Below are 23,651 nucleotides of genomic sequence, written 5' to 3' on the forward strand. Positions count from 1 at the left end.
ATGTAATCTCAGTAACAATAATTTTAAGTTCCTGAGTAGAGTTCCAAGAGTTTAAATAGTAATTTATTTAAATAATCATTCTGCCTTTTATTAACTTTATGATTACTTTACATTTTTCAGTTAATATACATAGCACTTCCTCTTTAAAAAAAAATATTCCTTAGTATAGATCAGAAATGGAAAGTATGTCTTTTTTTTTTTTTTTTTTTTTTTTTTAATGGAGCTGCTAGGGAGAATTCGAGTAGCCATGTTTGTTATAAACCTGCTGAGAATGGGCAATAGAGTCGGGATGCAGGTGATAAGAGCAAGATCAAAACAAACCCTAACTTAACCAAGAAAGTGAAAGCCTTATACACTAAAAACTGTAAAACATTGCTGAAAGAAATTAAGGAAATAACCAATAAATGAAAAGACATTTGGTGTTTGCAGATTGGGAGGTTTAGTGTCCTTACAGCTATTATTAATACCATCCAAAACAATCTACAGATTCAATGCAAGCCCTATCGAACTCTTGATGATTTCTTTTTCTTTTTTTTTTTTTTTTTTTTTTTTTTTTGCAAAAATAGAAAAGCCCAACCTAAAATTCCTGTGGAATCTTAAGGGACTCTAAATAGCCAAAACAATCTTGAAAAAGAAAAAAATTAAAAGGTTTACCCTTTCTGATTTTGAAACTTATTATAAAGCTACAGTAATCAAATGGTACTGGCATAAAGACAGATTCTGTATAGATCAATGGAATATACTAGAGAGCCCAAAAAGAAATCCTTGGATATATGGTCAAATGACCTTTAACGTGGGTGCTAAGACCATTCAGTGGGGAAAGGGCAGTCTCTTCAACAAATGGTGTTGGGAGGACGGGACATTCACATTGAAAGACTGTAGTTAGGTCCTTCCTAATACCATCTACAAAAAGTAATTCAAAATGGGTTAAGGACCTTAATGTAGGTCCTAAAACTGTAAAATTTCTACAGGAAACATAGGAGAAAAACTTCATAACATTGGATTTGGTAATGATTTCTTGGATAGGACACCAAAAGCACTAGCAACAACAACAAAAATAGATCAATGAGACTATGTCAGATTCAAAAACTATGGACACAATCAACACAATCAGGACACAATCAACAGAGTGAAAAGGCAACCTATGGAATCAAGAAATATATTTGCAAACAATACTGATATTTCAGTATTGTTTAATCTGATAAGAAATTAGCATCCAGAATATTTAAAGAACCCATACAACTCAGCAAGAACAATGAAACCAGACTACAAAAAATGCAAAGAACTTGCACAGACATTTCTCCAAAGATGATACACGGGTGGCCAACAAGCACAAGCGATGCTCAACATCAGAGAAATGCAAATCAAACTACAGTGAGATTAGGGTGACTCTATTTGAAAATTTAAAAAGCAAAACAAAACGTGTTGGTGGTGAGGATGTGGAGAAATTGGAATACTTGTACGTTGTTATTGGGGCAGCCAATACTCGTACTGTAATGGAGCAGCCACTGTGGGGAAACTGCATGCATGGTGTTTCCTTAAAAACTTAAAAACAGAATTACCAAATGACCCAGCAATCTCATTTCTGTGTATGTACCCAACATAATTGAAAATGGAGTCCGGAAGAGATGCACATCCATGTTCACAGCAGCATTATTCACAGTAGTCAAGAGGTGGAAATAACCAAGTGTTCATCAACAAATTAATGGAGAAACAAAATGTGGAATACGCATATAATGGAATATTATTCATCCTTTAAAAAGAATAAAATCCTGTCACATGCTACAACATGGATGCACCCTGAGGGCTTTATACTGAGTGAAATGAGCTAGTCATAAAAAGACAAATGGTGTATGTTCTACTTGGGTGAAGTTCTTACCTTTTCTTTTTTTGAATATTTTATTTATTTATTAGAGAGAGAGCAAATGAGCAAGCGAGAGAGCACAAACAGGGGCAGAGGGAGAGGAAGAGTCGACCCCAGGCCTCTGGGATCATGACCTCAGTCGAAGGCAGACGCTTCACCAACTGAGCCACCCCAGGTGCCCCTTGGCTGAAGTTTCTGAAGTAGTTGAATTGATAGGAGCAAAGTAGGATGGTGGTTTCCAAGAGCTGAGGGTGGGGGAAGGTGAGTTGATATTAATGTGGACAGAGTTTCAGTTTTGTAAGACAAGGTCTTAAGATCTGTTGCACCACAATGTGAACGTACTTGACACTACTGAACTCTGCACTTGAATGTAAATTTTTAAATTTTGAAATGACAGTAAATTTTATGTTATGCATTTTTTTGGGACCACAATTAAAAAGAAAATGAAACAGAACAGGACATAAAAAAGCTCAATCTCCAAAATCAGGTGAGCCAGACACAAGTGAGACTCTTGGTCAATGAGACCAAGACCTACTTTAATGGACTGATGCACTTGCTGTGATGGACGTGTTAGGAACAGCTGGAGAATGGCTTCTGAGTGTTGCTGTGGAGCAGCCCAGAGGTGGCATCCAAACTGAAATGTGCCATGCTCAGGCACATGTCTTGGGGACTGTGGGGACCTTGTCTTCTGAGCCCCCTGATTGGGGAGACAGTCGGGGGAGGACTGACCTGGAAGGGTAAAGCCAAGCCATCCACAGGACATGTGTCCCCAGGCTCCCTGGATGGGGCCACACAGGAGCTCCTTAGGAGGCAAAGACAGTGGTGAAGCAGGGTCACGGTCAAGTCCTTTGTGCCACCCCGCAGGGTGGTGAGCATCCTGGGATGAGGTAAGACCTCTGGGCTTTTCAGGGAAGGAGAAACAGGAACAGAGCAGAACTGCGGAGCCCGCGGGCTCTGGGAGTGGAGGTGGGTCTTTTGCAGAGCCCTGCCCACCTGGAACACTCTTCTGCAGAAGTGACCAACTGCCCTTGGAGCCTTAACTCGCCCTTGGCCGACGGAGGCCACTATGACTACAGTGTGTTCCAAAGAGCACCTGATGGGTGTCTGGAACGTAGGTCTGCAGGGAGAGCAGCTGGGGCAGCTCCGGGAAGCGGTCTTCAAACACCTGCCAGACTCCCACCCTGGTACCTCGGCCTCTGTGTGGACCAAAGGACCCGCAGGTCTGCGACCCTGACCGTGGGGCTGCGGGCACTGTCCTTGGTTTCCCCCAAACGGGCCCCCGAAGTGAAGGAGGAAGCAAGAGGTGGAGGACCGTGCGGAGCTGTGCAACCCACAGCGGGCAGCAGGACTGTTCTGGAGGAAGCAGGAGCCTTCTGACGCGGCCCCGGGGCCGGCCGCCAACTCGGAGCATGCGAGGACTCGGCTTAGGACCTGCTTCTCTTTGTAGCCATTTCCCCTCCGGAGACATTGCACTGGCGGCTGGGGCTGCGAACTATTAAGGGACACGGGGTCCTCCCCCCGGGGGACAGACCCTGTCCCTACTCCGGGCCCCCTGTCGGCGGGGCGGGGGCAGCATCCCTCCTGGGCCGCAGGCTGGTGGAGCTCGTGGGCGCCGCCCCGCGCACCTGCCGGCCCGCACCTGCCGGATCTGCAGGCGCCTGCCCGGCCAGCCCCCGCCCGGCCCCGAGCCGGCCTGCGCTTCCGTGAGGCCCCTCTGCCCGCCCTTTGCACCTCTTGTGCGCTTCGAGGGCGCGTCCCGGTCGCCCGCGGCCCCTGCGAGGCCCTGTGCGGTCGCCGGCGAGCTGCGCCCGAAGATGCGCCCCTGGACTGCAGGTGAGTGCGACCCCCGCGGCGGGAGCGGTGCAGAGCCGGCGCCCTGGCCCTCCCCGGGACCCCCACCCCCACCCCCGCAGGTCTCCCCGCCGCCCCGGGAGCAGAATCGCGGGCTCCAGTCCTGCGGGGCCGGTTCGCTGGGTCCCCCCGCGCGCGCAGGGTCCGGAGCCGGAGGCTTTGCCTGCAGAGTAGGTGTGGGGAGGGCAGGTGCGGCTGGAGCAGGTGCACGGGAAGCAGGGGGGCTGTGCCTGCCGGGATGCCCCGGGCCCGGCACCCCCCCCCCCACGGGGCTGCTTCGTGGGCTCCACCTGGCGCTGCACTGGCCAGACCAGCCTAGGAAGTTAGGAAAAGCGAGGGACACTGAGGCAGCCTTTTTAAGTGGCCTGGGGATGTGAGTGGCTGGCAAGTGGGGATGGATTCATGTGGACTGCTCCATTGACACCCACTGTAAAAGTTGTGCCTGCATCCCTTTCGTGAGGCCGCTTTTAAGTTTTTTTTCCCCCAAGTATCAAATCACTTGAGCCTGCACAAGGCTTGGGGGGGGGGGGGAAGGAAAAAGGGAAGAAAAAACAAAATGCTCATCCCGCCAGCCATGTGGTCTCTCAAAGCCGGCCGGTCCTGACCTCCGCATCTGCCGGCCACTGGCCTGCCGGCCTTGCTTTACAGGCTGCTCTGGGGTTCCCCGGTGGACCTACCCACCTTTGCCTTCCTGGTTCGGTTTGCTGTTTGCTTCCTATAATCTGAGGAATCCGGATTCCTTCTGGAGCAAGGGAGCATATCTTGTGCAAAAATGGGAAGTTCAGAAATGGTGAATTCTCTGTGGTGGCCACCTCCCCCTCCCAGGAGGGCAGCTGGTCTGCCGGGTAGGTGGTGGACTAAACCGCCTTTCGGTGGGGCACACTCCAGAAAGCTCTAAGTGCCACCCTTGCGGCTCCGTTCCCAAAGTTTGGGAAGACAAGAGTTTAAGGTTTTTCTTTATCGTGTGAAATAGTCATGTTCTCTGCAAAACTTTATGAATGGCACTGTTTTTGGTAACTCGTGTGGATTGTAGGATAAATGGGTGGAAATAGGTCTTTTTGGCGGGGGAGAAAACATCTCTCTTGGGGCACTGACTTTCATAGCTATTTTGGAAGATTTTTTTTCATTCTTCCTTTTAAAACAAAAAAAAGAATTATTCAAGAAAGATACACAGAGAGAGGTAGAGACACAGGCAGAGGGAGAAGCAGGTTCCCTGCAGGGGAGCCCAATGTGGGACTCAATCCCCAGACCTGGGATCATGCCCTGAGCCTAAAGCAGATGCTCAACCACTGAGCCATCCAGGTGCCCCTCATTATTTCCATATTACATTCTTTTTTTTTTTTTAAGATTTTATTTGTTTATTTATTTGACAGAACACAAGCAGCAGGAGCAGGAGAGGCAGGCTCCTCGGTGAGCAGGGACCCCGAGATCATGGCCCATGCCAAAGGCAGATGCTTAACCAATGGGGCCACCCTGGCACCCCTCTATTTTATATTCTTTTTTTATATATAATTTTATTTATTCATGAGAGAGACACAGAGAGAGAGGCAGAGACACAGGGAGAGAGAGAAGCAGGCTCCATGCAAGGAGCCTGACGCGGGGCTTGATCCTGAGACTCCAGGATCTGGGCCAAAGGCAGATGCCCAACCGCTGAGCCACCCAGGCATCCCTCTACTTTATTTTCTTTTTTTTAATTTATTTTATTTTTTTTAATTTTTATTTATTTATGATAGTCACAGAGAGAGAGAGAGAGAGAGAGAGGCAGAGACACAGGCAGAGGGAGAAGCAGGCTCCATGCACCGGAAGCCCGATGTGGGACTCGATCCCGGGTCTCCAGGATCACGCCCTGGGCCAAAGGCAGGCGCCAAACCACTGCGCCACCCAGGGATCCCCTCTACTTTATTTTCTTGAAAACGTTTTGCTGGTTACTTCCTACCCACACCTCTTTCTCACATAGCCCTTGTGAGTCGTTCATGGGCCATGTGGTCCTTTCACATAAAGCTTTGACCTAACAGCAGATTTGTGTTCATATGGACGTGTGTGGTTAGGGGAGAGTCACCTGCAGAAACTCGGAACCATGTTCCTTTGGATTTTGTGAGCTCAGGATTCGGCAACATTCTTAGAAGCAGCATTTTCCTGGGTCAGTCAGCCTCTGGGTCTGTCCCAGGTAGAAAGTCCACAGGAGGGACATTCCGACCGAATGGGTGGAGTAAGTTAAGCCACCGCCACCTGTGGGGCAGCCGCCTGGTAGCGGTCATCCTAACCCCTCCAAAGTAGGGCGTTGGTGTGTGAAACTTCCCAGGCAGGCTACCTTCCAAACCTACTGTGGCGTTCGGGCGTGACGTTTCCCAGCCTTTCTGCCGTGAAGCCTCAGCCAGCAGGAGGACAGTGACAGCAGTGCGTGCTGAGGCCAAAGCAGCCGAGTCTCGAGGAGGACGAGTAGGGCTCATCCACCCTCAGCCCTCTCGTACCCCTGCCGCCCCCCCAGGATAAGAGGTGCAGGAGGTGCAGGGCAAGGGGATTTGGGTTCATGTTGGCGAGGCCGCTGGTGACGGCTTCCTCACCCTGCTTCATGCTGAGGGAGATCCCACCAAAGAAAATGTGTTCTTGAGGGGTTCGGAGTTGCCTTCTTCAGGGTCCCCGGGGCTGGAGGGGTAGATGGTGCCCTGGGATCCCCCTACCTGTAGCCTGGCTTAGTGCAAGTTGGTCTTAGGACTGCTGTCTCCTCCAGCGTAAGTTCCCCTGGCACCTGGGCTACTTCTGCGACCGTAAGGCCTGCGCACTGGCTGCCGGTCTAGCTGGCCGCTGGCATGGGCCACCAAACTCTCCTGGTGGACTGGTCCCAGTCCATGCCGCCTGGTCTCTCCTTCCGCCTCGAGGTGGCTCTAGTTCTAGGTCTTGGCTTTTCTGGGCCAACGGCAGAAACCAGCTCTCCCCAGGCCTAACGTCACCGCTCACCCCTCACCTGAAGCACCGATGCTTTCCGCTTTCCCGGGAAGCGTCCGGGATTGGGAGCTTATTGCTTGCAAGGCAGGCCGGCTGAGGGCGCGTTCATCATGACCCTCCCTGTCACTTCCATTCGTGTGTCCTTGTTCAGCTGGGGACAGAGTCACGTCTCCCTTCCGTGTCGCTGTCTCTACACATTTGGAAGGTAGCATCATGTTCTGTTTCGGTGTCCTCCGAGCTAAACAGCACCTCTGCTCAGAGACCTCACCCGAGACGTGGCGACCAGAAGATCCTGCAAATGCGTCTCTGGTTTGCCCATTGTCTTCCTTAAATATGACACTTGGTTAAAAGAGTCCAGCTGCGATCTGACACACACAGGACACAAAGGCATATTGTTGCCCTTGAACCAATCGATACTGACTCCGTTTCCAGCAGGCACACCGCACTGCTTGCTCGGTGTGCCTCTGAAAGAATTTTCTGGAACCTCTGTGACCCATGCACTGTCTTGGTGTGCGGGCACAGCCCCGGAGGGGGAAGACCCTCGGTGTGCAGTGCCAACAAGACACGGGAAGGGCTGATGAGGGGCTGTGTGGCAGGCTGCGCCGAGGTCTGGGGAGCCCTGGAGGGACAGAGAGAAGGCCGGAGGTCACGGAGGAGCATGCCCTGCAGGCAGAGGGACAGACTCACACCAAGGTCCCTGGCAGGACAGGGCCGAGGCTCGCGGATCAGTGTGACCAGCGCAGAGCCAACAGGAGTTGTGGGGACGGAGTCAGCCAAGCCCGTGGCTCTCAGCTTGTTTCCTGTGGCTCGTTTCCCCAGCGTGGAGGTGTCCCTTCAGCCCCGCAAACTGCAGCGGCCACCCTGTCCTTACAGAAGCCACCCCTGCGTAACCTTCTAACAGGCTCAGGGGCCGCACGGTTTGGAATAATGGAGGAACCTAACGGACGTTGGCGTGCACGCTTGGAAAAGACCAGCTCGTCCCATGAAACTGAAATGTGCCATCCGAGGGAACACCCCCTGAGGACGGTCCACGGATCCGGAGCGCCAGCCATACGAGGAAGCCTCTGGGTGGAAGACTGGGAGGGCCCCAGCCTCGGAGTTCTGGGCCTCTGCCCCTGGGGTCATGGTGTATCAACGTCCTCACACACACACACACACACACACACACACACACACACGCACGCGTGCATTTGCTATCAGGAGGGGGCCCAGCATCGGGCTTCGGGAATCCAGAGTTCTTCGGTGATTGCAGAGCCACCTCAGGCTCCCCGTCTCGTCTCCTTCCTGGAGGTCAGAGGCCGGGCGGAGCCCTCAAGCCCTCCAATCCTCTCCCTTAAAGCCACCTGGGGACACTCCTTGACGTCTGTCCTGTGAGCGTTGGCTCAGGTGTGGCCGAAAGGGGCCTCTGGAGAATAACAGCAGATAGTCCTACCAGGAGGATACCAAGGGCTGTAGGCGGTCTGTGCCAGGAGATGGGACAAAGTCCAGAAACGACCTTTATCGCATCCCCTGTGGCGAGTCCACACACTGTGTAGAACGCAGCAGGGTGTGGGGTTGTTACTCCCCCCACCCCCACCCCCACCCCGCCCAACCCCCATCAAGAGGGAAGTAGTGATGGTGGTGGCCTGGGAAGGGGGGGGCAGTAGAGATGAAGAAAAGCCTGTGGAGGTGAGATTTATGGTGGAGGTGACCCCGACGAGACTGGCCGGCGGATCCCATCAGCGCCGGGAGGGAAACGAAGGAAGGTTTCCAGGTGTCTGGCACCTGACCCCGTCCATCCACTGAGATGGTCCAGATGTGGGCCAGGGGCAGATCTGGCGGGGCGGGGGGGGGGAGAATGAAGGGTTTTCCTCTGGGACGTGCGAAGTGTGAGGCCCCAACCTCCCAGGGCGCAGACGGCAGGTTGGCAGTTGGGCAGCCCTGTCAGGAGCTCAGAGGATTGTCTGGGTGGGCTAATCCTGGGGTCCAGAGGAGAGGCCCAGGCTGTGCCCTGGGAGGGAATGCCAGCAGAGAAGGCCGGGAGGTGCCCGCAAAGTGGGAGCGCCTTCAGGAGCATGGGTGTCATCCAGGGGGGACACACATGGGGGTGTCTGTCATCCGGGGACTGAGGACTTTGGAGGCCTTGACCAGCACAGCGGCCCTGAGCCAGGGGGTGCGAGGTGAGCCCCGGGGGCCGTGGGAGGGGATGGCTATTTCCAGGCACTTGGCCTGAGTGTGTACAGAAGTGAGGCAGGTGCAGGTGGTTGTGGGGTCAGGTGGGAGGTCCCTCCCCAGCCCTCCCTTCTCTTTCCTACCCCCCGTCCTTTGCTAGGCCTCCTGTGACCTAGGAGCGGGTAATGTCTTTTCCTTAAATATTGGGAAGAAGAAAGGCACCTGGCGACTCACTCGGCGAAGTGTCTGCCTTCGGCTTAGGTCATGATCCCAGAGTCCTGGAATCGAGCCCCACGTCAGGCTCTTCCTCTTTCTCTGCCGCTCCCCCTGCTTATGCTTCGTCTCTCTCTCTCTCTCTCTCTCTCTGTCAAATAAATAAATAAAATCTTTAAAACAAAAAAAATTGGGGGGAACATACCAGAGCCAATCAACCAGAAAGATTACCTCCAGGGATCTTCTGCTGCAAAATTTAGGTTTCCCTGTATGCTTGTCTGTGATGATAATGACAGGTTTGGTGCTTTTCCCAATGTTACGGGGACCCTTTGCATATTCACAGGATGCCAGGTGCTGTTCTCAGCATACACAAAACAATCCCTGCCCTCTGGAATTGTCAGTCTGCCTCCAAAAGGCTCCTCCAATCTGATTGTCTCACAAAGGAATGAGCCACTTTTGTCTTTTTAGGCCCTTGTTGGGTCACAAGGCCACTAACGAGTCACTGGTGTTAGCACTGGAGGAAGCTCTGAAACCCAGACCAGCAGCACGAATAAAAACTTGGTGCAGAAAACATTCAAACCTCGTTTCTATTATCTGCTGCTGTGACCTCAAGAGTCTCGGCACCGCCAGCCAAGTCTCAGGGCCTCGTTGCCCCGCCCCCCAGGCCCCTACCCACCTGCCACTTCCCTGGGAGGACCTGGTCCCCACAGCACCCTGCAGGCGCTGACGCAGGAAGTGGGGTCAGGGTGGCCCCCGTGCCCTGGGCCTCCACAGTTGCCCCGTGTCTGTCCCCAGGTACTTTGAAGGCCGCGTTCTTCTTCTTTGCCTCCATAAGCGCCTGGTATTCCGGGTACCTGCTGGCAGAGCTCATTCCAGAGGTGTCCCTGACCAGAGCTGTTTACGGCTTCCGGAGCATTGCTGAGAAGCCCCTCCTCAAGGGTGAGTACCAGTCCCAGGGGTGGGGTGGGGTGGGGTGGGGGGGTGCCCACTAACAGTTCTGCGGCTCAGCTGCAGCGCGAGGAGGGGGGGTCCCCGGCCTCAGCTCTGCCCCAGCTGGCCATGTGGTGGTGGTGGTGGTGGTGGTGCTGGTGAGGATCAGGGCAGTGAGGAGGAGCTGGGAGGGGAGGGAGGAGGAGAAAGGGGAAGGGGAAGAGGAGGAGGGGAGGGGAAGGAGGGTTGGGGAAGGAGGGGGAGGACAAATGGGGAGGGGAGGGGAAGAGGGGAGGGGGAAAGGGAAGGGAGGAGAAAGGGGAGGAGGAAGGAGGGGGTGGAGAAAGGGGGAGAGGAGGAGGGTGGGGAAGGGGAGGAGGAAGGGGGAGAAGAGGAGGATGGGGAAGGGGAGGGGAAGGAGAAGAAGGGAAGGAGGAGGAGGTAATACCTGCCCCTTCCGTTCCCACACCCTTCCAAGGTAAATACCCCTGCTCATCCCTCTGTGAGACCCCAAGGCAAATTATGATGTTAGGAAAACAAATTTAGGGCAACCCTGGTGGCTCAGCAGTTTAGTGCCACCTTCAGCCCAGGGCCTGATCCTGGAGACCAAGGATCGAGTCCCATGTCGGGCTCCCTCCTAGGAGCTGCCTCTGTCGTCTGAGAAGGGGCTCATTCGTTCCCCCCAGGGTGGGCCAGGGAAGCCTGGACACCTGCCCCTGGGACTGGAGCGCTGTATGGTTACCGGAAACCCAAAGGTGGCAGGAGCGGGGGGGAGGGGTGGCTGCGGCTGGCATGAGGGCTGTGTCCTGGCTCCACTTTGGAGGGAGCCAGGGTTTCCTGGGCGTCTGGTGGGCTCGGAGTTTGGGGGTTGAGCCTAGTGAGTTATTGGTGGTCCTGCGCTTATGTCGATAAGAGTAAAGCGGGCTGCGTCGCCCTTGGCGCTCTGTGGCTCTGGGGAGGGCTCATTTCATGCCGTTGTCAGTGCCCCAGAGAGTGGCCCCCATGCAAGCACAAGGCCTCTTTGGCCAGACGCTGCCTGCACAGCCCTTAGCGGGTGCCTGGACCCCCATAAACACCTGCATTCCTCTGCCCATGGAGCACAGGGTACACCTGGCTTTGGACAGGGCTCGAGAAGGAGCATAGGTCATACTGTTGGCTCAGCAGCGTGACCCTGACGCCTCCCTGGGAGTGTTTGTCCTAAATGTCCTCAGTGACCCCTGGCGTCTGGTCTGATCTGAAGCAAAGGAAGGAGCATGTTGACATGTGAGATTAGTGTTGGGCACAAAAGAAAGGGGCCGAGGAGCCAGAGGCCAGCACGGAGCACTCCCCCACCCCTCCCGTGGCCGAGGCCGCCTGGACTGAGCCCACCTGCGCTTGGCCCTGACGCCCGCTCCCCTACCCCTTGGACTTTCACCTTAATCCTTGGGTTGCTTTTCTGCTTCATAAACTATTCTCTTAAAGTGACTCAACCCCCTGTGCGGCTGCAGAGGCCCTGTGAGGCTGGCTTTGGGCTTTCCCAAGGTAATTCTTACCCCGCGGGTCCGTGCCCTCCTGGGTTCACACCGCTGCTGGCCTGTGGAGCTGAGGACGCGTGGGGTGTTCAACAAGTACTTCTGCAGTGCGTGTCTATGAGATGGGGAGTGTGCGCCCGCGGAGGGGTGAGTCTGGTTGGAAGCCACGTACGCCCCCCACCCGCAGCTCGCGACCCTAGACCTCGAAGGTCGGTTTCAGGGGAGAGTACGTGGAAGGAGAATCCTGTTGAAATGTTCGCCCGTGGGCCTCAGCTGTGCGGTCATCGAGTCATTCTCTTAGAAGCCCTCGTGCGATGGAGCCAAGCCAACCCGATCTGCCTTCCTAGACTCTCAGCCAAGACCCAAGGAGCTAACAACCACTAAGTGGCTGCTGTTGTGGCAAAAAGCTGGAAAAACGACTTTCAATTCTAATTCTGCCACTAGCTAGTTGTCATGGCCTCCGACAATGACCCAGAAGGGACACGGCACACGTCTCTATGTCAGAGGCTCTTTCTAGTTCCAGATTGGCCCCTGCCTTGCACGGTGCGAGGTCCTCCAAAAACCACGGTAGCCGGTAGGGCCTGAGCGCCCCACCTGGCTCCCGTGTCCGTGCCCCCACAGTGAGGGCCCAGAAGCAGGAATCGGGGGGGGGGAACGTGGGGACAGGGGCCCACGAGGGTGACAGTGCTGCGCCCGCCCCGTCTCTCCGTGGGGTTTGGCATCCTTCCGCATTGGTACCGCCGAGCCTGATGGAGCGGAGCGTTGACAGTCTGTGCCACCTCACAGCCCTCGGGGCACCCAAGAGATCATTGTCGCTCCTCATCAGGGAGACCGGCACTCTTTGGGTGCCTTCTGGCTTTTATTTCTGTGGACTGGACTTTAATCTCATTGGGAACAATGAGGCGAGTTGACATGGCTGAAATGTGGTCAGACGCACACCCAGGGAGCACCTTTCCTGTTTGCCTGGCATAAACGGCAGGATCACATTTCTAGAGTCACCTTCCTCGTCTAAAGGGGTGAGCGTTGTCATGGTTCCCAAATCAGGAAGTATTTCAAAGAGACAGATTCCTGGACCCCACTCCAGGAAATTAAAAAATCTATGGGTTCGAGGTGGCGCCTAAGAACCTATATTTGTTTTAGCGAATGCAAGGATAAGAAATAAGGCAAGACTTCCCTCAGCAAGAAAATGGTTTCTAAGACCAAAATTCGCAGCACGAGGCCCGCTCTTTTGGAGCCACAGCGCCGATCGGGGCTCAGGGTCTTACTTACACCAACAGGCAGGTGTCTCAGGAGACGGGTAAGCAGGACCCTGAGGCACAGGCCTCTTCCTCCTGCCTGGGCATCAGTTCCCGCACCGTCACGTGGGCTTTCCTATTCGGTCTTTGGGGAAAGAATTTCAAAAAAAATGCAGAGAACCTAGAGGCAACGCAGTATCTGGTACTTAGCAGATGTTTTTTGAGTAAATATCTGTGTAATAAGAATCCCGTGGGGGATCCCTGGGTGGCACAGCGGTTTGGCGCCTGCCTTTGGCCCAGGGCGCGATCCTGGAGACCCGGGATCGAATCCCACATCGGGCTCCCGGTGCATGGAGCCTGCTTCTCCCTCTGCCTGTGTCTCTGCCTCTGTGTGTGTGTGTGTGACTATCATAAATAAATAAAAATTAAAAAAAAAAAAAGAATCCCGTGGAATTAGGGAGTGAATCTACTGGGGTATATGATGGACAAGAGGCGGGGTTTGGCAAGAGCTCTGTCTTGTGAGATGTGTCTACCCCGCCACGGCCCCATCCTAAAGAAGGAAAGACACACAGAGAGAGGCAGAGACGCAGACAGAGGGAGAAGCAGGCTCCTTGCAGGGAGCCCGACGTGGGATTCGATCCCAGGACCCCGGGATCACACCCTGGGCTGAAGGCAGACGCTCGTCCACTGAGCCACCCAGGTGCCCCTGATCTTTCTTTGATCCCATAATAACATTTTGTGCTTCCAGGGAATGGGTAGAAGGTTAAAAAAGCCTTTTTGAGATGCCACGCAGACTCCCCAACCATTCTCAGGCACTTCAAGATAATACCTCCTCCGTGTCATCCCTGGTCACGAGAGCCACCTTCTCCTTGGAGAATCTGATGAGAATCAAGCACCTCCCTTCTAGAAAGTGCACCTGTGCCTATCCACAGGAAGGGCACCCACATTTCCCCGGGGCCTCTGAGCGGCAGGGCCACAGGTTCAGAAGACCTGCCCTCAGCACTCCTGGGAAGGCACAGGGTCCTGCTTCCAGCCCACCGCAGCACCCAGGGGAGCCGGCTGCTGTGTGGACAGCAAGGCCCTTGCCTGGTTGTGCCACTGACCATCCCCCCTGCCCGGGATGAGGGGTGATGGGAGATCATCCATAGGGACCCCCAGGGATGGGCGCCCTGGGAAACTCCAGCGTCAGGCCTTGGGGTGAACATCCAGGGCCAAGAAGGCCAAAAAGGCAGCAGAGACGGGCAGGTCAAGTCTTGTCCATCCAGTACTGTGCTTGCTCCGCTGGGCCGGCCGCCTGGCTCCTGTCCCTGAGGCCCAGGTGCACGGGAGGGATCGCCAGCAGGAGGAAGAATAAGGAAGAGCTCAGGTTGGGACCCAGCCTGCGCTGCCCCAGTCCCTTCGTTTCCTCATGACCTGCTTCACCCAGGTCCCACCCCCATGTGGACTCCTGCCTCCTGGCTTTCAAACAAAGCAAAACACCTCGTCCTGTCACCCTGGCCACCTTTGTACCTATGTGCTGTCATTCCGTCTCTGAATCACCCTACCATGTGGGGGTCAGGAGGCACGATGTGCCCCCGCGGCCTTGTCTCGTAAGATCCGTGGGGTACGTGGGAGACCGTCCCCCTCTGCCAGTCAGCACGGCACACCTGTCAGCCCGCCCAGCGCTCGCCATACAGATTAACGTCCTTTCGGTTGAGAGCGTCACGCAGCCAGTGCAGCCCTACGGCCGGTGGCAACGGCAAGAGGACCTGGAAACGATGTTTTCCCAGACCAGAGGGCGGGTTCCAGGTCCCCGTGACTCTCATTCCATCTGTGCCAGGGTCGACAGCAGGGTCCCCACAGAAGTGAGGAAGTCTGTGTGCTTGTAAAGGGGACAGCGTCACCTGTACTCAGGCAATGCAGGTAACAGGTAGGATGAAGGTGGATCTCACTTCAAGAGTATTCCCTCTGGGGGCGCCGGGGGGGGGGGGGCCAGTGGCTTACGCAGCCGCAACCGACAATTGATTTCAGCTCAGCTCATGATCCCAGGGTCGTGGGATCGAGCCCCACGTCGGGCTCAACGCTCAACGCTCAACGGGGCATCCGCTTCTCTTCCTCTTCCTCTACCCCTCCCCCGTCTGTGCTCGCGTGCTCTCTCTCTCTGTCGCTCTCTCAAATGATAAGTCAATCTTCACGATAAATAAATCAATCTTTAAAAAAAAAGGGTATTCACTCTAGAAAGGCCATATATATATATATATATATATAGGATGTCTGCAAGTCAGGAAACAGGACACGTGCTTTTCATCAAAACGTTACATTTTCAGATATGCTCGCTGTGTTTTCAGGTAAATTACCTCTACATTTAACATAATGGATATTATTAAATTAAAAAGAAAAAAAGCTAAAATCCAAGACACTGAGAAGATGCTGTATTTGTAGCACTTTTTCATGTTGATGGTTGGGCCCTTGGCTTTAAGTTTAGGTGTCTGGAGATTGAGAAAAAACATAGTGAATGTCTTACTTGAACATTTACGTAAGTACCATACGGCCTGAGTATGTTTAATCTGTGCCTACCAACCTCTGTATGCACAGAAGAATCTGGAAGAAAATATGCCAAAAGGTAAAACAGTAAAGATCCTTCAGAGTGACAATACATGGGATTTTTTTCCCCTTTAGTTTGCTTTCCCGTTATGTTTAATTTTCTTCTGCAGAAATTAAATAAGGAAAGGGGAAATCTCATGGGCTTTCCTTGTTTAAAACAAACAAACAAACAAACAAACAAACAAACAAAATAGACTACTAGGCAGAAAAATCGGTCAAGGTGGACCAGAGCTGCAGGCACAAGCGTTCAGAAAGTCTCGCTGTCCCTCTTGGCTGTGGTGTGGGGCTCGGGGCCGGGGCAGGGTTCAGCGTCTGTGACATTGGGAAAGGAAGTTACAGGATATTAGAGCACTGAGCGCCAAGACAAAGGAAAGAAAACCGGGCAGCTGAGCCCCGGCCGGGCAGGTGATGGGGGGGGTGAAGGGTGCGAAGGGGTGCGAGGTCCCCGGGGAGCTCCAGGCCCCGAGGCCAGGCAGCACGCTGGGCCTTCGCAGGGAACACGTACACCCCGATTCCCCCCAGCAGGGCCTGCCAGGGCTGGTGTGCATGTCCTCGCCACCCGACCAGCTTCCTGGATCAGAGAAGCACAGCTCGTCTCTGGTCAAACCGGACGACTGAGAGCACCTCCTGAGCTCTTGTCCTGGGGACTTGGGACTTAGAGCTGACCTGAGCCCAGCGTAGCGGGTCCTGTAGACAGTGACGTGAGCTGGGGGTGCACGTGGTGGCGATGGCCACGTCGCACCCGGCGGATGTGAGGGAGGACCGTGGGCCTGTCTGGTGCCAGCTGGGGTCCTCAGGCAGGCCCCCCATCCTCCCTTGATGGAAAGCCCTGTAAAACGGGGGTGCTGGGGAGACATCTCCCCGGCCTGCTGACCTCATGGCACCCCCAGTAGAAAAGCCCAATGCCTCAGGCTCAAGTGAAAGGAAAGGGATCAGTGGTGGCCAGAGTGGGCATCCCGGGTGTGTGTGTGTGTGTACGTGTGTGTGTTTCAAGTTGCATAAACGCAGCCTGGAATGATGCCCCATACGTGGCTGTTCCTTCGTTCGCCAGCACTCTGAGATCCGAGGGAACTTTCTTTAGTTCCGATACAAAACCCACGGTGGGTGCCAAGAACGTCAGTGAGCTGACCAGCCCTGGGCAGGGGCTCCCACCCCTCCTGGAATTGTTACGCCCACTCAGCACCCCCGTCCCTTCGGCGTAGTTGTTACTTTAAGACAAACGCAGGCGAAATCAACTGCGTCTTCAGGGGAATTTCTGACGCTGCTGATGACAAGTTGTGACCCTCTCGGGACTCTCCAGTGTGAAGTCCCAGGACGGGACGGCTGCCAATCACGGCCGGGCAGCAGGGTTCGTCGGACAGACACCTGCGTGATGCTGACTGTTATATTCTTGTTTGTTGCAGCCCCAACCCCTAAAAGGCAGAAATGCGACCACTGGACCCCGTGCCCCTTGAACACCTATGCCTACCGCTTGCTCAGTGGGGGCGGCCAGGACAAGTATGCCAAAATCTGCTTTGAGGATGAGCTGTGAGTACCCGTGTGGAAGAAGAAAACAGCCACCCCACCCGATTGCCTCCCTTCCCCAGGGAGGAACCCCCGTTTGACGGCAGGTGGGATAAGTATCCTGTGCTTTTTATTGCACGTGTGCCATAACCCTTCCAAGTGATGGAAACACCAAAAGTCCGCAGACACAGTTGTGCTTCCGTCTTACTGTGTGACCCTCCCGGGCAGGGATGAAAGCAGCTGCTGTTCTTCTCTGCAGCCCACACCTCCCGGGTCTGTGTGTCCGCGTGACCCACGATAGCCTAAGTCAATCCTGGCGCCTGGAACTGCCCCCAGCCTAGTGTTTGCAGCTGCGCAGGCGGCCCTGCCAAAGCTCCGCAGACCGGATGCTGAAACAACAGACGCTTATTCTCCCGCGGTCTGGAGGCAGGGCGGCCAAGGTCAAGATGTGGGTGGGGCTCGTCCCCTCTGAGGGCTGCGAGACGCATCCCCACGGGGTCCACCCTCTGTGTGTCTGCGTCCTGACTCCCCCGTAGAGGATGCCAGTCTTAGGGATTAGGGCCGACCCTAAGGAGTTCCTTTTTAAAGGCCCTGCCTCCAAATATGGTCACGTTCTGGGGGATCTAGGGTTTAGGACATGAGCCTATGATTTTGAGACACTACAGTTCAGCCTGTACCACCTGGCCTAAGGATGCGTGGGCCGCACAGCAATTCCTACACGGGAGAGAGAGCGCTGGCTGGTCCCAGCACTGGGGAGGAAGCCTTTCCCAGTTACATACCCCTTTCTCCAAACTGGGTGCACCTTTCTTCCACGTAGTCGGCTGGGTCACCGCGGTAGCCCTCAGCCCTCGCTGCCCGTCCCTCTCCACCACCGTTAGTTCGTATGTCTCTGCGCTTGCCTTGTCCGCACCCCCCCCCCCGCCAGGAGGGCGAGGCACACCCAGACACGAGCCACCCTGGGCTCAGCGTCCCCTCCTGGCGTGGCCTTGGCACATCCCCATTCCGTATAGGGAGGTGAACGGAAACCATACCCCCTGTGCAGGTCCATCGCTTACTGAAGGCCTACTTCACTCCGCCAGGATGCTTATCGGTAGACATTCCTTCAGGTGAACCCCCAGGTGGCTCGGGGGGCGAATAACAGTAATAAATGTGGCTCTTGTGCTCAAGGAGCTTATATCACAGCTCAGGGTTCTCCACCTCAACACGGCTGACCCTGCAGACCAGTGACTGTGCTGTACAAGGTGTGTTTTGCAGCATCCTGGGAGCCTCCTTGCTGGATGCCTTGGGCCACCCCATCCAGCCATGACAACCACACATGTCTCTAGACACTACCATGTGTCACCTGGGTGGCCAGATCACTCCCTTCCCCTCCAAGAACCATTATACTTGGAGAAACATATTTTCCGGACGTCCATGGTGAATGCTATATGGTAATTTTGGGTGGGGCTGTGGAGCTTCAGAGATGAGTGTCCCGTTGAATGCGATGGTCAACGAGGTCTGTGGATGAGACCAGTTTTCAGCCTGAAAACTGAGGATCCCATAGTAAGAATGAGGGGAGACCTGGGAGCCGGTGGGACAGTGGGATGGGGATGCTCATCAGAATCATGTGGCCAGAAGGGGCTTGTTCTGAGTCAGACCCCAGAGCCCGGGATTTCCACTGTTGCACAGTGCCCAGAGCCTGTTGCACAGTCCCCTGACCATGGTGTCACAGCAACAGCATCATGCTTACCCGGTACAGACTAACGCGCCCACGTATCAGCCTCGTGTGACTTGCTGTGAGGTATACCATTTGTCACCCCCACGATGCAGACAAGGAAACTGATTCACGGGCAGATCCAGTCACTCGCCCCTCGTCATGCAGCTAGGTGGTGGCAGAGCCAGGATTCCGTCCTGGCGTCCTTGGACGTGCTGGGTAGACGGACTTGAATCCAGTTGTCTAATGGAACACCTAACGATATGGCTATGTGGGACCCAAACGTAGCTTGCCTGCCTTCAAACAGCGTTCCAGATGTTTTTTGGAATACAGTGCAATGGAAAGCAAGGTAGACCCGAATAAAAGCAGGTTAAAACCAATAGAGGAGTGAACATGAGCAGAGACCTAAGGAGGGTCACTCGCTTGGGTTAACCTCGCGTTCTGCTGTGGTCAGCTCATGGAGCAGAAGGTGCTGGGCTGTGTCCGTCTCACCATCCTATAGAGAAAATAGACATTCATGTAGAAAGACAACAGTTTCCCGTCGCTCATTTCCTTTGTGCCACCAGCCCTCCGTGGGGACAGCCACCTCTGCCTTCAGCCTCTCTCCTTCCTTCCCTATCTCCAGATGGCAGGCCCGTGCTCGCACTTCTCGGCTTTCCCCGAGTTGGGCATTATCTGTGGACTGGCCACTCGGTGGTTTCACCACCAACACTCCCGTCCTCTTCCTCACCCGGTCCTGATTCGGTCATTGCACTGACTGTGCCATTTCAGTCTGATCAAGGTCCAGCACTTGGGTTATGAAGACCACCTAAAGAAAATCCAATGGGGTTTACTTGGTTTGAATGTTTTACTGAGTGAGGAACAGTTGGAGAACAGGAGCGGTCCCAACAGACAGGGGTCAGAAAGCCCAGAGCCCAGTAGTCACGGTGTAGGAAGCAGGCATGAGTCAGTGCATTGTTTCCTGGTGTGACTTGTTATCGAGATTGGCGATATTCGTTACCTGTTCATGACTGAAAAGTCATACTGACACGGGGGAAGCTTATGTTTTAAGGTCAGAGTCAGCTTGTCGGTTACATGACTGAGTGCATGGCCCGGTCACATAAACAAATGGTGGCCTCCAGGTTTGTTTGCTTTTTTAACATGGTGAAATTATTATTAATTTGTTTTAAAGATTTTATTTATTTATTCATGGGCAGAGGGAGAAGCAGGCTCCAGGACCCTGGAGTCACGACCTGAACCTAAGGCAGATGCTCAACTGCTGAGCCACCCAGGTGCCCCAAAAACATGATTTCTTCAGTTTTCTTTTTCTTTTTTTTCAAAATTATTTTGAATATTTTAGAGTCTTTCCATATCCGTATGAATTTTAGGATCAGCATATAAATTTCTACACAAAAGCCTGTTGGCTTTTGAACAGGATTGCATTGGATTTCCAGATCAGTTTGCTGAGAATTGACATCTTAGCAATATTGCATCTTTTACACAAGCATAGTTAGCTCTCCATTGACTTAAATTTTCTTTAACTGTGTCAAAGATGTTTTGACGATATTCAGAGTACACATTTTGGAGCTCTTTTACTGTATTTATCTCTAAGTATTTCACTTTTGATGCTGTAGTATATTATATTTTTAAAAATTTTAATTTCTAACTCTTCATTGCTAGTACATAGAAATACAATTGATTTTTCTATAATTATCTTATATCCCACAACCTTGCTAAGCTCACTTTTTAGTTCTAGTAGTTTTGTTTTTAGATTGGCTTTTCTATGTGGATGATAATGTCAGCTAACGGCCCCCCACCCCAATAAAAGGCAGTTTTCCACTTTTTCATCTGCATGCCTTTGCTTTTGTTTTTTCTTGCCTGATTGCATTGGATCGAACCTCCATTATAATAGTGAATCGAAATGAGAGTAGACATCATTGCCTTTTTCCTTGTCTTAGAGAGAAAACATTCTATCATTCATCATTAAGTATGATGTTTACTAGGGATTTTTCATAGAAGCCCTTCATCAGGTTGAGGAAATTCCTTCTATTTCATGGTTTCTGAGAATTTTTGATCAGTGATGGATATTGGATTTTGTCAGATGTTTTTTTCTGCATCTCTTGAGGTGATTCTATGATTTGTCTTTTTTAGCCTGCTCATGTGGTGAATTACATTTCTGAATGTTAAACCAACCTTGCATTTTTTTTTAAGGTAAAAGCTTTCCTTTTTTTTTTTTTTAAAGACTATTTATTTATCATGAGAGACAGAGAGAGAGAGGCAGAGACACAGGCAGAGGGAGAAGCAGGCTCCATGCAGAGAGCCCAATGCGGGACTCAATCCCAGGTCTCCAGGATCATGCCCTGGGCCGAAGGCAGGCGCTAAACCACTGAGCCACCCAGGCTGCCCCAACCTTGCATTTTTGAGATAAATCCTGCTTGCTTGTGATATATTATCCTTTTTATATACTGGATTCAATTTGCTAAAATTTTGTTAAGAAGTTTTGTATCTACGTTCATGAGAGATATTAGTCTGTGGTTTTCCTGTTATTTTTTTCTCTGGCTTTGGTATCAGGGTCGAATATGTTGGTGAGTATTCTCTCCTCGTCAATATTCTGGGAGAGTTTAATACAGAATTGGTATTATTTCTTTAAAGGTTTGATGCAATTCTCCAGTGAAGCCTTCTGGCCTGGAGTTTTCTTTGTGAGAAGACTTTTAACTACAAATTTCACCTTCTTTAATAAATACAGAGCTACTCAAGTTATCTGTTTCTTCTTGGTGAGCTTAATTATTTTGGGGTGCATTAAAAAAACTATTGTTTTCCTTTATGCTACACACAGTATTCTGAGTGCATTTGTACTCTGGTTATCAAATGTGTGGTAGTTATTCCCCCCCATCAAGCAATTATCTTCACTGCCAACTGGCGAGGGGGGTGGGACATCTACAATTCAATTCAATTCTGATACTGTCTACTTGAAGATGGCCTCAGACCCCACAGGTTAAGGGCTTTGTCTCACAAGACACTCTTCCTCCAGCTGGCTTCAGATGCCAATCACAAGTCCCAGATTGTCACTATCCTTCTGACTGCCTATAAATCAGAGTTCCCATGTCCCCCTCCTTGGGCTTGGTTATTTGCTAGAATGGCTCACAGAACTCAGAGCAACACATTTGCCAGATTGTTATAAAAGAATAGGGTAAGGGATACAGACGTATGCATAAATATACTCATATATAAATGTACTCATCCAGGTATATATCCATATCCCTGAATGTGTATTAATTATACACACACAATTTGCTCATTTTTTGACATAAAAATAAATACTGGGAGGACAAATCAGAAACTAAAACTATAGATTTTTCTATAATGATCTTATATCCCACAACCTTGCTAAGCTCACTTTTTAGTTCTAGTAGTTTTGTTTTTAGATTGGCTTTTCTGTGTGGAGAACAGAAAAGCCATTGATGGAGATGGGAACAGGGGTTGAAGAGAACAAAGTGGAGGGTGTAGGGAAGATTTCTTTGGGTCTGATTTTATTTCATACCGTAATGGTGACTTTTGAACCATGTGAATGAATTGCATATTTACTTTAAAAAAAAAAAACCCAAAGAAAAACAAGAGAAACTCTAGAATTGAAAACAAGCTGAGGGGAATCCCTGGGTGGCTCAGTGGTTTAGCGCCTGCCTTCGGTCCAGGGTGTGATCCTAGGGTCCTGGGATCAAGTCCCAGATCAGGCTCCCTGCATGGAGCCTGCATCTCCCTCTGCCTATGTCTCTGCCTCTCTCCCTCTGTGTCTCTCATGAATAAATAAATAAAATCTTTAGAAAAAAAAAAACTGAAATAAGTTCACCTGTACATCAAAGGTGTCATATAATTACATGTTTGTTGGTGCACATGTGCATCTATTTCAGTTAGATATTGTTTTGGGGGATTGTACACCTACCCTCAACTTTGATCTTCTGGAGGGACTTTCTAAGACTCAGTAACAGCTAACACTTGCAGATAAGTAAGGTTTATTACAGCAAAGGATACAGAACAAAAGCTTCTGTATGGTCTGCTAGTGGTGAATCGTCTCAGTTTACGTTTCTCTGAAATATCTTTATTCCTTCTTTGGTACTAAAAGATATTTTTCCAGGTTGTGTTTCAACCCTTTTGGATATCATTCCATGGTCTTTTGGCTTCCATTGTTTCCCCGCAAGAGTCAGCCAACAATTGAATTGCAGATACAATGAAAGTAGCTGCCTTTTTCCGCCTCCTGCATTGTCTTTAAGATTTTCCCCTTGTCTTTGGTTTTCAGCACTTGCACCCTGCTGTGTCTGCTGTTACTGCTTTATCTTCTTCGGGGGTTCATTGTGTTTTTTAAATATGTACAGATTGAAGTCCTTCATCACATTTAGCAAATTCTCTGTCACTGCATCTCCTGCCCCATTTGCCTTCTCCTGATCATCTGAGGCTCCTAACAAACATATGTCAGATCCTATTATTATATTCTCTATAGCCCTCCATTTATTTTGTATTTTCCATCTTTGTATCTTTCTGTCTTCCATCGTAGACAGAGCTGTCTTCCTCTGAACTGTTGCTCAGTTCAGCAGATCTTCTACTGGGCCTCATCTGCTGCTAAGCCCTCTGTTAACTACTGATTGCAGTTGTTACATTTAGATTTAGAGCTTCATTTTGTACTTCTTCTAATCTTCATATCACTTTTTTTGGTAGTTTCCAGTTTGAAATGTTTTGCTTTTATTAATTATTTTCATAAGCATATTAAGTATAGTTATTTTAAAATATTTTGGATAATCTATTTAGAGCCCTTATGAGTCTGTCACTGTTATCTATTATTTTTGGCTGGTTTCATTGACACTTTTTTTTTTTTTTGAGAACACTACCAGCTTTATTTCTGGATTATTTATCTATTTAAATTTTCCTCATTCTTTTTTTTTTAATTTTTATTTATTTATGATAGTCACAGAGAGAGAGAGAGAGGCAGAGACATAGGCAGAGGGAGAAGCAGGCTCCATGCACCAGGACCCCGACGTAGGATTCGATCCCGGGTCTCCAGGATCACACCCTGGGCCAAAGGCAGGCGCCAAACCGCTACGCCACCCAGGGATCCCATCATTGAGACTTTTTTATGTTGACATCTCTCGTTATGTCCTAGGTGACATTTGATAGTGTGACAGACGGTGCATTTGAGAAAT

General features: G+C 51.6%; 1 protein-coding gene across 1 annotated transcript in view; it reads left to right on the plus strand.

Moving 5' to 3' along the window:
* The first annotated feature begins 3,568 nt into the window (after positions 1-3,568).
* The window catches only part of FAM3B (FAM3 metabolism regulating signaling molecule B), a 31,282-nt gene continuing 11,199 nt past the window's right edge, over positions 3,569-23,651 (plus strand). Inside the window, exons 1-3 of the mRNA XM_055313721.1 lie at positions 3,569-3,697; positions 9,821-9,964; positions 16,688-16,811. Of these exons, the coding sequence (XP_055169696.1) occupies positions 3,679-3,697; positions 9,821-9,964; positions 16,688-16,811 (287 nt within the window). The 5' untranslated portion in view covers positions 3,569-3,678. The remainder of the gene's footprint in view (positions 3,698-9,820; positions 9,965-16,687; positions 16,812-23,651) is intronic.

This window comes from Nyctereutes procyonoides, unplaced genomic scaffold (genome assembly GCF_905146905.1).
Source record: "Nyctereutes procyonoides isolate TBG_1078 unplaced genomic scaffold, NYPRO_anot_genome, whole genome shotgun sequence".
Classification (NCBI taxonomy): domain Eukaryota; kingdom Metazoa; phylum Chordata; class Mammalia; order Carnivora; family Canidae; genus Nyctereutes; species Nyctereutes procyonoides.